Source organism: Abramis brama, assembly GCF_963993115.1.
Source record: "Abramis brama genome assembly, chromosome: 17".
In the NCBI taxonomy this organism is placed as follows: Eukaryota; Metazoa; Chordata; class Actinopteri; order Cypriniformes; family Leuciscidae; genus Abramis; species Abramis brama.
In genome coordinates this window covers 2,269,897-2,286,717 of record NC_139979.1, presented here as the reverse complement: position 1 = coordinate 2,286,717, position 16,821 = coordinate 2,269,897, and the positions used below count along the sequence as shown (strand labels likewise).

The window sequence follows — 16,821 nt, the reverse complement described above, 5'->3', positions numbered from 1 at the left end:
TCAATAATTCAACCTGTGTTTTTGAGACTGTCTTTGGTTCACTGGAGTTTTAAGGAGAAAATACTCAGCAATGGTGTTGACTTTGTACATGGTTTGTCTTAAAGCATATTAAAAACACTATAGACATATAAACAACATTAAAAGCTTGATTTTCACCACAGGGGGACTTTAAGACTTTATCTTTACCTATAAAATGCTGTATTTGTATTGTTTTCCTTCAATACATGTATTCAGCTATTTACTAAGTTCAACTACAACTACTACTTTTTTCACTGCCAGGACAAAGCATACAAGAGCCATAAATGACAGAATCATAAAATATGGTTTTGATGGTTATGGAACATGGTCATGAATCTGATTGGGTTATTTCCAAAACAATAACCTGACTTAACAAGCTACTGTAAGCGTCTGTTGTAAGTAAGTCACATAATGTACTGTACACCACAGCCTGAACATTTTTTTTTCTAATCAGATCCCTGTTTGGAAGAACTCTAGGACACGATGTCCTGTACTCTACAAACCCAGAGGAGAAGGTGTGGTTAAATGCACCAGATCAACAGCTATTACGTGCCGTTTCACCACAACCTATGAATTATTACCCAGATCTTGGATCTTTATCGTAGATAATTGACTGCATTAATCCGCATATCTCAGGCTGCAGTGAAATCCCTGGGTTATAAATGTACACGCTGAACAGATATGTTTAAATATAGGCTACTTCTCAGTTTGATTTCTCATTTCCATCAGATACAGCACAATAAACAGAGAGTCATACTGGCATCTAGTGGACAGGCTAGATCTCTACAGTCTTCCTTACATGGGTGAACCAGTGGGAAACAGGTGACTTGAAGTTCTCAGAAACTGGTATTATCATGACCCTGGCCTGGGTTGTTTGAACGGGTCATCAGGTGTAGAAGCCGTCGGGATTACAGATATCATTGCTCTATTATTAGATCATGTTAACCTTTAATAAGCATACACTTTATTGGAATCATAATGATTATTAAATGTACATGTTAAAAATCATACACTGGAATCTAAATGTCTGAGACTATATTAAAAGGTGTGATTTGCTCCCCTTTAAATCTGGAAGTTTTAGGATTTTGGAAATGTCAGAACAAAGAATGGTTCCGATGTAAAATAAATAATACATGTTTAAGATTCTGCAACAGGTCATTCATCAAATGTAAGTAAATTAGTTAAATTTACTTTTCTTGGTCCTTCAGTCAGAAAATTAAATGTAGGCTAATCTGTGTTATTTTATATTAGGCTATATTATGTATTAATATTTTGAGTAAGGTTTTATTTTGTATTAATTTTAAATTAAATTTTAGTAGGCTAATTCTGTAATGTGCTTTTGCCAATTTTTATCTTTTTTTATATTTCTATGTAGCTTTAATTATTTTGTATTTATTTCAGTTTTAAGTAATTTTAGTACTTCAACCTAACCTTATTCACATAGGGTTAAGGAAAGATGAGTAAATAATCCCAAAATGTTATTTTTGGGTGAACTGTTCCTTTAAGACAGCTGGCTGTAACTGGACTGACCTGAATCAACCCGAGTAAATGAGTTTGACATTTTATGATTAGGGGTGTGAAATTTGCGATGATTGACCAACTTTTTGGCAGTTGTGGTGAGAATGTCTTGCTCATCATTATAGTCTCCAACAGCTGATGGATGTGATGTGTGTGAAAGGTTAGTTTGTAGAACAGACAAGAAACTTCATATCATATGATTTTACATAGTAAATGAACTGTGAACTCCTGACTAACATAAAAAACCAATAGGAAGATTTCCTAATTTTAACACTGTGGATCAGACAATGACATTGTATGATATATTAACCATTTTGGTTGATGTGGGCTGAGATCATACGATTGTAGGTTATGTTAACTTAATTGTTTATTAGACGACGAGCCGATCGCTTATCGTGATTTTACAAGTAACGGGTGTTCTGCTTAGGCACCATTTTGTGGTCAAAATCATAGTAATAGAATACACCAATGTAAAATAAATAGTACAATTTATTAATAATAATAATAATAATAATAATAAGAAGAAGAAGAAACAGTTTTCGCTAAGTGGGCTTTTTTTATGGTTGCTAAGCAACGTGGCAACGGCTCCTTAAAATGCGCAGTCACAGGTGCTCGTCCAATCAGAATTTAGAGCGGGAACTGTGAGTTTTAAATATTGTAAAAAAAAATTGCGTTTTAGTAAAACCTGACTAGCTTGGTGTAGTTAATATTAATATAATATACTACCGCTAGAAAACTTACTTTCATAATCGTTTTAATGACATCTGTTCAGTGCCTGCTTTGTGAGAGTGAATTTTGCTGGAAAGAAGACAGACATTTGTAAGTTTATACAATGATAAAACTGCTTGACAAATGAGTAACAATATAATAACAAAAAAATCCATGATAATTCACAAGGTAACTCATGAATCAAAAGAGTTATTGGCTATAGGGAAGGCCGTGGTTGGTTTACACCATTTTATTTCAGTGAATATTTTACAGGTTGTAAATATGTTTATGTATGCATGAATTTATTTATTTAAATTAGAATTTCTGTATGTACACAAACCTTAAAGACAATGAAGATTTTTGCCTTTACTGACCAGGAAAAAGATAATTGTTGACCTTTCGTGACAACATGCCCCTATAAGTTGTTACATGCCCCTATAAGCAGCCTAATACATGATTTCAGCTAAATCTACACAGTAAAACTAATACAAAACACCAGTCCATCTCAAAATTTATCTTGAAATGTTAGTTTGGTGGACAGAATTTACATATTTATTTGAATACCTACTTAAAAAAATCAAAAACAAAAAACAATTTACATAAAATGCAGATAAGCCAGATATCATCCTAACAAACATTGCTAGTTAGGAGACAACTAGGTGAGATTTTATTAAAGAATAAAACATTTGTGACTGATGCTGAGCGCACATTAAAACAGTTGTGTTAGCAGGAAATACCGCACAATGTAATTATCTTGAAATATTAGTTTGGAGGACACAATTTACATAAATTATCATTTGTGTTTCAGTATTTAAATCCAACATACAAACTACTGCAAGAGAAAACAAGCATTAGCTAAGATATTATTATAAACGGGTAAACCAATGTTAGTAAGTGGAAAACATACATGCATTTAAATAATTCTTCCTAGGCTTGTGTGAAAAGCTGTCCTGAAAGTCTCTGCTTTTCCTTCCAGGGAATCGGATCAATCAGGCCCAGATTCACATCAGGAGATCTTCAGGAGAACAGGTAGAGCATGAACTCTGATTCATTCATTTGTAACGTACTTGTATGCCATTATCGCTTCACTAGCCTTAATTTTGACATTAAAATGTGGGGGAAACTTGTGCATCTTAATGAGAAAATTAAGCTTTCTCTGCTTCGATGCATGTATAGAGTTCTTGTAAAATAACAAAAACATTTTGTGAAAATAATTCCCCAACACGTCTCTACTCTCTCAAACAAAAATCTGCATAAAAATACATAAAATAAGATTTGATGTGGTGCAAATAGCAGAATACGTGAGTTTGCAAACCTTGGTCTGATTGCCAAAATATTGAATGTTTGATAATATTCCTAGTTATTTCCAAGGATACTTTTACTGTAACTTTGGATAAAAGCACCTTCCAGAAGTGGCCAAAAAGTGATGTCTGTCCTAGGAAAATTGAAAATCACCCTTTACTCAAATATTATTAAAAATGCATATTGCGAAGTTGTGCTTGGAGTTGATTGTTTTATTTGTGATAACGCAATGAAACATGACAAATTGTGCATCATAATTTTTACCCAGGCTGTCATACAAAGAAATTATGAACAATTTATTTTAAGGTGACATAGTTATATTGTACCTACGCAGATAAGTACTGAGTAATATTAATTAACTACATGTACTAACCATAGTATCGGTTAGGGTTTGGTTTAGGGTAAGTTACTTGTAATTATGCTTGTAATTATATATATATGAAGAGTTCAGATGCAAAAACCTCTAAGTGCCTAAGTGTGTATATTTAAGTTCAGTAATTTCACTTAAATAGCAATGAAAATGACCTATTAATTGTCATTTAAGTGAAACTACTTAACTTATAATGATATAAGTTATAAATCATAAATATAAGAGCTTGATAGAAATGATCATTCTAGAAGAAAATTTCCGATGGTACTTAGAGGCTTTTGCATCTGAACTCTTCATATATATATATATATATATATATATATATAGATTTGTGTGTGTGTGTGTGTGTGTGTGTGTGTGTGTGTGTGTGTGTGTGTGTGTGTATGTGTGTATATATATATATATATATATATATATATATATATATATATATATATATATATATATATATATATATATACACATATATACACATACACACATATTTATTTATTTAAATTAAAATTTTATTTATTCTCATATTTTGATGGTTTAATCAAAGTTGTAGGGTCATTAAAATCTAATATCCCGTCCGGACATCACTTTTGGTCACTACTGTACAAACCAGAGCTCTTGCATGACACATTTATTAGATAAAACAAGTTAAAATGCATAAGATATAATGCTATTTTTTCATCCATGTGTGTACCATAAAAAAAATAATAAAAAAAATCAAACTAAATCAGCTATTTTTCTAACATTTTTGTCCAAATCAAGAGAGCAGGACTGCTAATGCTAAATATGAGAACTTGAAGCATGCAAATAAGAACTGTGTAATTGCTGACTTTAAACAAGTTATTATACACTATTCTACACTTTTGAAAAGAGAAAATGTGAATCTGTTAACAAGATTCTGATCAGCCAATGCCGATAATCCAGATATCATTCAGGCAAACATATCAGGCCATCACTACTAGTTTTTTTTATTAAAGAACACCAATTTTGCAGCGTGACTGACGTTAAAGGGTTAGTTCAGTCAGTAATTACTCTCCCTCATGTTGTTCCAACCCCGTAAGACTTTCGTTCATATTCGGAACACAAATTAAGATATTTTTGATTAAATCTGAGAGCTGTCTCACTCCTTCATATGGGATTGAAACTTGCCGGCCCAGAAAGTTAGTAAAGACAATGTTTTAAATAGTCCAAGTGACTACAGTGGCTCAACCTTAAGTTTATCAAGTGATGGGAATACTTTTTGTGCGCAAAACCCCCCCAAAATAACGACTTTATTCAACTCTTCATGTTCTTCTGTGTGTCTCTGAGTGAGTTCACGTAGTGTATCAGCGCAGCGCTTCTGGGTTGTACGACAGAACGCAGGCTCACTATTGGCCAACATCACACACATGACCAGCGTCGGCCAATAGTGAGCCTGCGTTCTGTCGTACAACCCAGAAGCGCTGCGCTGATACACTACGTGAACTCACTCAAGAAAATGAAGAACATTTTTTTTGCGCACAAAAAGTATTCGTCGCTTGATAAACGTATGGTTGAGCCACTGTAGTCACTTGGACTATTTTAAACATTGTCTTTACTAACTTTCTGGACCGGCAAGTTTCAATCCCATAGAAGCCTATGGAGGAGTGAGCCAGCTCTCAGATTTAATCAAAAATATCTTAATTTGTGTTCCGAAGATGAACGAAAGTCTTACAGGGTTGGAACAACATGAGGGCGAGTAATTACTGACAGAATTTTCATTTTTGGGTGAACTAACCCTTTAAACCGCATGTGACAGAAGCGTAACACTAGAGAGAAAGGTCAAACTGAAAACACATGCACTGAACACATGACACTACATACAGTAAACGACAATTCAGCCACAGTGTTTATTTATGGTGTTTTTCATGAAGCAAGTGCACAACAGTCCGTTCTGGCCAGAGGTGGCATGTAGCAATATGTACACGTTTTTTTTTTTTTTGTCCTTTTAATTTTTTTAAATTCACAAGCAAACCTATCGTCGAGTGGCTGCCATGACTTTGAGTTTAAAAAATACATACAAACAAAACAAGAGGGCGAAGTTTGAAGCTGAATGGATGCGATCCGACATCCGCTTACATGCATGGAAATATTACTGACTTCTAACAAAAGGAGAGAGAGGAGAGAAAAAAGAAATACACTATACAGTGATGAGAAAAACAAATAGTTCATAAGCTGTATTTGTTCCTGATGCCACTTAAAAAGAAAGGATATACATACATTAAGTTGAAGGACAATAATAATAATAATAATAATAATAATAATAACAATAATAATATTCCTTTTCACCTACAGTAAGGTAATTCAAACATTCAGATAATTGGAAAATAAAGTCCCAATCTACTCTTTGTATAAAAAGAAACTTTCAAGTCAACAAGGAACAAAGGACAGTTTTCTTCACAGAAAGGTCTACAGGAAGTTTGAAGGAAGAAGGGCCAGATCTATTGTTGCACTTGGTGTGTGTGTGTGTGTGTGTGTGTGTGTGTGTGTGTGTGTGTGTGTGCTTTCAGCAGACAGGGAGAGGTAGAGGCACAGAAGGGCTGAGGGCTGAGGGGGGGTATAGTGTGTGTTTGTGTCGAGGAGAGAGGGGTGATACTGGGCGCACGCTTTATGTGGCGTATCTCTTCGTCCACTGTTTAGCTATTCTGTCATGTTCTGTTCTGTTGGTCAAGTACTGTGTGGCGATGCTCCCAACCAGAGGATCCGCTGCGGACAGCAGAACATTCGTCAGCAAAACACATTTATCTGCTACTTACGGGATACACTACTGCCTATACTTGGGGTTAATGAGTGATACACTCCCCTAACGTGTGTCAAAAGTTTGGAAATGTTTAAAAAAAGGTCATGGTTTTGAAAGACAGCTCTTATACTCACCAAAGCTGCATTTATTTAAACAGGAATACAGTAAAAATAGAGAAATATTATTAAGGGATGCACGATACGTCGGACACCATATCGGTATCGTCTGATATACGTGACCCTAGACCAGGGGTCTCCAACACGTCGCTCGCGAGCTACCAGTAGCTCGTGGCCTGATTGGAGGTAGCTCGCCAAGTAGTCCAGTCATTTTAAGCCAAAATGGGGGTCAACCTTGAACAAATTGCAACAGAAGCAAACTCAACTGATTTTGTATCCTCAATATGTCCTGAGTAAGGAAAAAAAAAGTCCAGAAGAATCCCATTAGGGGAAAGTTTCGAAAAAGACCCAAATATAGCCTATTCATACGCCTATTACTTCTTTTTCTTACGTGAATAGGGTAAAAAATTTAACCTTTAGATATCACCATGAAAATTACTGAGTTGATTACTTACATCAAGACAAACAAAAAATGTATTACAAGTTTTTTGAAACTGTTTGTTAACATGGACAAACGGTGCATAATCTAATTACGTATGTGCTAATTTGCATAAATACCACAACAGATCTAAACATTGGGTATAGCCAGGTGAAAATATCTTGTTGAAACTTGTTGACACATAACTGTAAAATACTTAATGTTAAGGTCTGGATGGAACCCATTTAGGCTACCCATGAGCATTAATACATAGAGGCAGGAAGAAGTACTTTAGAAACCAGCCTTTATTAATTATTATTGCAGAGATGGGGTTTGGGGCTGGGTCTGTGGGAACTTCTTTGTCATTGTGGAGACGCAGAGCATGGTTGCATAGGAACGACAGACGCCACGGGATAATCGGACCGAATTTCACTATTAATAATAAAAGATAAGCTAATGTGCATTGTAAATGTCAATAATTTATCTTTTTTGACTCATTCTTTTTATAAAAATGATTTAAAGGCTGAAATATGCAAGGTTTATCTTTTTATAAAAACTTTTTTGTCAAAACTTTATTTGAACTTGCATGTCAGTAGATAACATGTTGCAAGACACTTTTAAAATCTGGCCATCATTTTTAATGTTATTATTTTAATGTAAACAAAAAGTGCATATTGATAAGTTTATTTGTTATTTGCTGGTTTTCGACATAAAACTTGGTGAATTGATTTTATTGTGTAGAATTAGTACTTTTTGAACAGGATTCTGTGATATAACAGTGATCATTTTGGTCACTATAATCATGAAATGAAATTTTCATGCCATTTCATCTCTAGTTATCATGCACTATAAAATCAACTATAATTATGTGTATTTACAGTATAATATGCAAAGTAAAATTTTTTTTACATCTCTGATTCTGTTATTTTCTCTGATTTTCTTAAGGGTGACATATATAGGCCTACAAAAACGATTTTAGGTCTAAAACAGTTTGGATAGTTGTTAATATGAGAGTTATGAGACATTATTTAAAAGATTTAAGTATTGTATTACATGAGTAGCTCTCGTCCACTTTCATTTTTAAAAAGTAGCTCTCAAATGAAAAAAGGTTGGAGACCCCTGCCCTAGACCATAAAACCAGTCACATGGGTCAATTTTATGAAATTGACGACAAACTAACATCACTGTTTTCCCCCCTTGTAAGTTTTAAGTGTCGTACCGCAAATAACATAACACATCTGTTATAAAACCTTTACTTCCTATTTCGTTTCAGTTCCCCTTTAAAAAGGAGCAAAAACTATTTTCAACATTGATTTCTGAAGGATCATGTGACACTGAAGACTGGAGTAAAGATGCTGAAAATTCAGCTTTGCATCACAGAAATAAATTACATCTTAAATATATATATTCACAAATGAAACGGCTATTTTAAATGGTAATAATATTTCACAATATTACTGTAATACCAGTTACCGCGCGAAATAAACATGAATGAGCCTCTGAAAGTGTGTTAAAAGGTAGAGTACAACATATCGAAGTCCGTATCATGTGACATGCTCAATCAGTGTTTCAACCGTGGAAAGACGTCAGTAAATCAGCTTTTAAACAATGTCATGTAACGTCACATTTACCTCAGAAAAACCATATCCAGTGACCATAAACTCGTCAGTCAGCGAGAAGAATTAACTCTAGAGAGGAGCATTTTGCTAAATATATGCACCATATTACATATTCATTATAATTTTTAATGTTCTTCAATTTTTAATGCATGTTTGAATAAATCTGGCAGGTTTTTATGACAGCCACCATTTAAATGTTTATATTTCATATAACTTTATTATTATAAAAATAAGTAAAAGTGTATTTTAAGTGTTTGTATACAAATCAGTTCATTTTTACCTTCAATATTATAGTAGAAGCCTACAGGCTACAACTGACTCCCATAGTTTACAATAATAGTTAAGAGATTTGTTTTCCTTGAGAAAATTTGCAATGTATTATCCTGATATCCAAAATAATCAATATTGAATCGAATCGTAATCGAATTGCAAGCTTGTGAATCGAAATCGAATCGAATTGTGAAATGTGTCAATACCCAGCCCTAGTTTTTACTGTATTTTTGATCACATAAATTCAGCCTTGGTGAGCAGAAGTCTTTCAAAAACATTGAAAAAATAAATAAATAAATGTAGTTTCCAAAATTACTATCCAATGGCGATTCTATTGCCGAAGTGTGTGTAGAGGCTTGAGCCTGGAGTGTTTGAGTCTCACCTGGGTTACAGTCTGTGAGGAGAGAGCAGATGGACAGCAGCACCTTAGAGATGGTGAGAGCGGGACTCCAGTTGTCCTTCAGGATGTCCAGACAGATCACGCCCTGACTGTTGATGTTACAGTGGTAGATCCTCGTGCGGAACGTTACCTGGGAGAGGACGAGAAGTTAACCGGAAGGCTGACAGGATTGATATTGAAGTCTTCTGCTACTTTTAATTCGTGAGGACATTAGTGCACCATGTTATTAGTTGATGCATGCTAACCGCTAGCCAGGGTTGTTATAGTTAAAGGCCCACTGAAGTGCTTTGAAACGCACAAGGCGGGACTCACTCCCCTTTCACTCACAAAAATTAATGTTTTATATATTTACGGTATGAAATTTACAATATATCTTCATGGAACATGATCTTTACTTAATATCCTAATGATTTTTGGCATAAAAGAAAAATCCATACAATGTATTGTTGGCTATTGCCACAAATATTCCAGTGCGACATGTGACTGGTTTTGTGATCCAGGGTCATATTTAGGTTGTGCGCGAATTTGCCAGATTGTGGTTGGTATACAATATCCGTTACAACTTCACACAAAGAACCGGCCTGCAGGATGGGTAATTGTGCCATGCAAACTGCAAATTTTATGTGTGTGTTTTAGCAGTAATAATAATTTCTTTGAATCTCCGATGTGAGAAAACAAGCGACACCATCAGAGCACAGTGAATTCCCCACCGGATCTTTTCTGTGGGTAATATCTGAGGTCATGCCTCACTAAAAGCATCTTATACGCAGGAAACCTGTCTCTGTATGAACTACAGGAAGTAAAAAAAGCATCAGCATGTTCGGTGTGTGTGTGTGTGTGTGTGTGTGTGTGTGTGTGTGCGCGCGCGAGACATCTGTGTGCATGCCTGAGGCTTTCAGGGCAAACCTTTAATGGACCTTGACATTCCTTGCCTTGAGATTCATGACAGTTTAATTGCCACCAGAACAACTTCCTTCATCCTGACAATCTACAAACCCACAAGAGCCCAAAGAACAAACGCATATAGGACATAATGTGGCCGTCTGCAAATGAACATCCTACTTTACACAGAGTTTAGAGAGAGATTGAAAGCGGTGTTACAGGACGACGACAACACACTCTGGGAAAAACAAATGCATCTGATGGGGGCTGGAGAGAGAGAGGGAGAGAGAGGGAGAGAGAGAGAGAGAGGGAGAGAGAGAGAGAGAGAGAGAGAGAGGGAGAGAGAGAGAGAGAGAGAGAGGGAGAGGGAGAGAGGGAGAGAGAGAGAGAGAGAGAGGGAGAGGGAGAGGGAGAGGGAGAGAGAGAGAGAGAGGGAGAGAGAAAGAGAGGGAGAGAGGGAGAGAGGGAGAGAGAGAGAGAGAGAGAGAGAGAGAGGGAGAGAGGGAGAGAGAGAGAGAGAGAGAGAGAGAGAGAGAGAGAGAGAGAGAGAGGTGAAGATTTGTGCATCGGTTTAATGTTTTAAATTCCAATTCAGCTTCTGAATGTGAACTGAAAGTAGATATTGTAATTTGAAGGAGGAAGTAGAATTTGAATATAATAAAATTCATATAACTGCTGTAAGAGCAGTATTTAAATTCTTTTCATGTATTTTTTTAGCATGAATCACCCACAATTATCCATGTAGATCTGTATAAATTACCCATGTTATCATTTTAGTCCAGCATTAGTTTTTATTTTTATTTTTCAATTTATATAAAATAAAAAAATGTGTGTATATGGTTTCATTTAACTTAAAAATCGTTTGACAGCCATATATAGTTGCTTTTTTTTCCATTTTATATAAATTGTAAAATTAAACGTAAAAAAATAAATGATAACATGGGTAATTTATACTAAAATACATGAGTAATTATGGGTAATTCATATTTAAAAAATGAAAAATAATGATTAAAAACTGCACTTACAGCAGTTATATATTATAATACAATATAAAGTTATATATATATATACACTTAGCATTTATATATTATAATATAATATATATATAACTTTATATTATATTATAATATATAACTGCTATCATATCAACTGCTACATGTTATCATTTTGTTTTTTTACGTTTAATTTTACAATTTATATATATACAAAAACAAAACAAAAAAACACACAACTATAATATTGAATCATCACTAAAACAGATCCAAACAATAATCAGTGATCAGCGTTTCTCTGAACAACACACAACGGTGTGTTTGAACAAATCAAATGAATGATTCAATTCACTCAAAATATCAGTGCTTGAATGAATCGGTTCAGTAAACGAGTCAATCACTCGCTCATTTTCACTTTGGTCACTTCTCACCACCTATTGGCTGAAGACTGCAACTTCATTAGTTGTTGACAGATATGGATTTATTTTTTATTTGGCTGAAAGATGGTATGTGTATATTGATCACACAACATGTACCAAAAATCCCCCCTCCCTCCCCCCAATTAAAACCCCATATTGGTCATCCACCAAATTCAATGCGTATTTATATGCCACATGTTTCTTTGCTCTTACCTTGGGGGGTTTAAATGGGTAGTCAGGTGTAAATGCGATGTCAAGGAAAAAGACGCCTCCTTCATACACAGAGCCCGGTGGTCCCAAAATAGTTGACCTCCATTCATAGATGTTGTCTCCTTTGGGACCGGCGCTGTTGGTGTGAACAAAGCAAAGAGATTCGAGAAGTTAAACAGGGCCATTTCAGGAAGATAAATCATCATTAATTCATGAGTGAAAAGCCAACAGGGAACAAGACATTACAGACACACAAGCACTGGCCTCACACTAAACGGGACTTAAAACCAGATTTACAAAAGCTAGACCATTATAGAATCGAGTAGACTTGGATAACGCCCAACTACCTCACCATATGATGAATTACAAGGACACTTCAGGGAAAGAAATGACAACATGATGTGGAGAATAGAGAGATTGTTGTAGAGGTCATGACCAAGAGGAGATAACACACCCACAGTCGACAGCAATGTGTCAGACTGCCTTATAATAAAATGCTCGTAGTAGCGATGGGCGATATGGATTTAAAACTACATCACCATATTTTTCTGGTATTTATTGCGATAACGATATCAATGACGATATAAATACAGTACCGTTCACCATTGTTTGAGCTTTAGAAACACAAACACTGATATATAAAGTAAAATGTACCCATCATCAAATAGGCTCCGATAATATACCAATTACATAAAAGAATAAACAATAAGTAAAAATCCAAACACCAGCCCTTGCAGAAATGGAAAAGTTGCAGATATACACACACGTTTCTTCTGTATAATGTTTAAATAGTGCAACTGAACACACAATAATAATTACACAATAATAATTCAAATCAATTACAAGTTTGAAATGTAAAAAACTAACAAGATAATAATACTACTATGAATTCTACTACTAATAATAACAATATAAACCGCACTGAGGATTGATGAGCTGCTGGGTTCATGAATATTAATCACATCTGCGTTTGTGCATAAGTTTCTGCTTGCTCATCAAGGATGAATAATTCTAAATGAACATTATTTTTCACAGGAAAATGCAACAAATAATATAGTTTACATGTAGCACGTCAATTCTGCGTGGTGTGTGAGACTCTCTCTCTCTCTATGAGTGTGTGAGAAACACTGAAGCGACGGCGAGTCGTGCGCCTCACACTAGTGTCTACTGTGCGTTAAATACACTGCATTCATTGAGATGAACTGAAATAGTTGCGATTGACGGAGAGCGAAACTCAGTGTTCGGCGAGTGGAAATATATCCGTGTACCAGTTCCAGATTGTAGAGCGATTAAAGCTACAATATGTACGATTTTTGTAATAAAATATCCAAAGATCACTTGCAGAGTGTGATATATCTCCTGCAGTTGTGTACTTACAATATCCCAAAAGTTCCCAAAGATTTTTAATTTCAGAGAAATTCCCATTTTAAATAATGGCTCGTCCCGGTTCACTTGTCGCCTGTCAATGACGTAATATCCGCGTTATCCCTGGTTTCCGCTCGTACTGCCATAGTAACCATGGCGACAGACGCATTACGTCTAGCGGCGCGCTCACGCTGTTGTTGTTTCATTCAAATATTATGGATCATGGCAAGTAGACTTTGGGACAAAAGGAGAACTAAAACGAGGATCAATATCAATGTGGCGTTTTCGAGATGCCGAGAGCTAGCGTCCGCGGCTAACTTCGACTTGACAGACGCGCAAATGTAGAGATGAGCAAATGTACATAAAACCAATCAATGTTATATAGCTCAACATGATGAAATGTTAGAATATGATCAGTGTGTTATTCTAATGTTGATCTAGCTCACTGCTAGTCTCATACAGACAAACTAACACACAGAATAACATTATAACTTTTAACACACTCAAATGCAGTTTAGTGTGATAGTGTAGAGCAAGTGAAACAGTGCTGCGTTCCCTCACAAGTTTCATTCATCTAACAAACTGCCCTGTGTGAGTATTATTCAGCACTAGCGGGTAAGTTAGTTCGGTAGAATTAAATATCCTCATTCCTTTATATCCGCGGGACGTGCGTTTGGCGCTGATATCTGTCTCTCATTAGCACTCGCGCCTAGGGCTGGGGCGGTTACCGCATTACCGCAATACCGCGGTCACATGGTGCCTACCGCGGGTCTGAGCTCGTCACCGTCATCACCGCAAAAAAAAAAAAAAAAAAACATTGGCCTGCACATGTGTGCACGTTGTGTCTAATTACATTGATTTTAATGACATGGATTGTGTCTAATGACATTGTGTCTTACATAAGTTTTGTTTAGAAAACCTTGAATCCATCAAAAGATGGAGCACATCCGACCTTTCGCGAGTTGGGGAGCGCAATGTTCCATGACACATAATAACATTCCATTCGTATTGACTATTAGGCCTATATGCGAGAGTACCTACAGACATCCCAAGTCTCCCAGAAGTTCCGGGAGTCTCCCGCATATTAATAGCGGCTCCATGATGCCCGCAAATTAGTTAAAATCTCCCGGAATCTAGAGCGAGCGAGCAAGAGTGCGCATGCGAGACAGAGACTGTGTTACAAACCGTGTAGCGCGCGCACAGCAGAGAGGGAGAGGGAGCGAGAGAGAGCATCCTGATTGGCCCGTTTCGGTAAGTCAACCAATCAGTTGTCAGTGTGGGTGGGCTTTTATTTCTTCTTCTCTGACTGCGCCCAAGTGGACGAGGCATTTTATGCTTGACGCGCTCGCCGTATACCAAAACCATCAGGAATCAGCAGTGAGAAGAAGTAATAAGGTACACTCGTGAATGTTTATTTTAGAACAACACTTTAGTACACCAAACTACAAAAGAATCGTGTAAGCAGTAAACCTTGAGATTATTAGGCTACCTGTGACATTAGAAACGTAACCTACAACTTAATTAACGTTATCTTACATACAACATTTTCATTTAGTTTTGTGAACATTTTTATAAAACATGGCTATTTATTTGTATTTAAAGGGCTTATGTCTACTATTGTAGGATTATTTTGTTTATTTAAGCAACTAATTTGGGGGGGGGGGGGGGGGGGGGGGTTGATTTAAAGCGGTTTACCGCTATACCGCGGGAATTTCTTGCTTTTCAACCGCGGTAAGAAAAAATCCATACCGTCCCAGCCCTACTCGAGCCCTGCTACATTCCACAGTCATGTTAAAAACATCAATGTATTCACTCATCTATAAACATTATTAGATACTTCGGCATGACGGCAAGTTCCATAATTCCGCTTATGCGTCATCAACCTACGCCTTTGTCATTGTAAGAGGTTAGTGACAAAAAATAATTACATATTGTAGCTTTAACTCTTCCGTCATTGTTGTTGTCGATCTGCACGTGAGCTACGAATGGGCCACAAACAAATACGTCATCAACTAGGCTTTATCGTTATTATCGCGGGAAGACTAATTCTTATCGTGAGGAGAGTATTTACCGGTATATCGCAAACGATAATATAATCGCCCATCCCTAGCTCGTACTGCAGAATCTAGAAGCTTCAAACTTGCAATTTTTATCCCTGGTTTCACAGACAAGGGTTAAGCTAGTCCCAGACTAACATGCATGTTTGAGCCGTTTTAACTGAAAGCATATCTTAAAATATGTCAGTGCCATTGTTTTGTCTCAAGATGCACACCAGTAATGTAATGTAATGTTTTTCTACGTCATGTTTATAAAAGCTACTTAAATGTCCTAATTGAATTTAAGGTCTAATCCTGGCCTAATCTAAGCCCTGTCTGTAAAACCAGGCTTTAATGTAATAAAAGGTCTACCAGATGAAATCTAAGAAACAATGGCTTGTTTTCTTCAAACGCATGTCTATTCCTCCGACTGACTGCTACATTAATAATGCATAAAATAAGAGTAAATTCCCTCTCACATGTGCTGGAATGACGGAGACAGCTGAGCAAAAGATGGTGAAGAGAGGAAAACTGATGACTTTAGAGCACATCTGTGAGCTTGTTTGTCAAAGGGCTGCTGGATTCCCCGGTGATAAGTGTCTTATTGAAGATTTACGACTTCGTTCGGTCAAGTGTTGTATCTGTGCCAAACAAGCAGACTGGGATCAGATCCAGCCCATAATAATAAACAAGTCTTAGATCTTCACTCTGTTAAACAGCAGCAGATCCACTCGAATGTGTGCTTGTGTTTTGAAGGGCGGCCTGTCCCGGCCCAGGGTGCATTCAGGGTGTCCGCGGGGTCTTAAAGTTGATAAATCAATTTAGAGAACATTAAGGCCCTTAAAAAGTATTAAATGCCATTTTCCAAGGTATTAAAGATGCATTGTGTAACATTTAGGAGGATCTGTTGACAGAAATGCAATATCATATTCATAACTATGGTTTCAGTGGTGTTTAAAGACCTTACATAATGAACCGTTATGTTTTTATTAGCTTAGAATGAGCCATTTCTATCTACACACACCGCGGGTCCGCTTACATCGACATGTTTCTACAGTGGCCCTGAACGGACAAAACGCGCTTCTTACTGTTGTTCTTAAGCTAGCTAAAGTCTGCGAATAAAACACTGACACAATGATGAACAAGTAACAATAATATTTTACTGAATAATCAAGTAAACCTAATTTCTTAATTTATCTTTGTAAAGAAACCTCATATTTTTCCTGTCGGCCACCGTAACTTCTGTTGGTTGCAATTCACAACCTCACCACTAGATGCCACTAAAAATTACACATTGCACCTTTAAATTTTGTAACAACCTTTCATTATGTATATTGTCCAAAGAATCGTATTGTCAATTAATTATCTTTTGCTCCGTTCCCACCCCTTCTGAATTATGTTGCATTGATAAGGAATTATCACAAAC

General features: G+C 36.2%; 1 protein-coding gene across 1 annotated transcript in view; it reads right to left on the bottom strand.

Moving 5' to 3' along the window:
* Positions 1-5,759: 5,759 nt before the first annotated feature.
* ube2e2 (ubiquitin-conjugating enzyme E2E 2) overlaps positions 5,760-16,821 on the bottom strand; it is a 39,932-nt gene continuing 28,870 nt past the window's right edge. The window contains exons 4-6 of the mRNA XM_084089274.1: positions 11,998-12,130; positions 9,474-9,621; positions 5,760-6,634 (exon numbers count right to left, since the gene is read on the bottom strand). Of these exons, the coding sequence (XP_083945400.1) occupies positions 6,537-6,634; positions 9,474-9,621; positions 11,998-12,130 (379 nt within the window). The 3' untranslated portion in view covers positions 5,760-6,536. The remainder of the gene's footprint in view (positions 6,635-9,473; positions 9,622-11,997; positions 12,131-16,821) is intronic.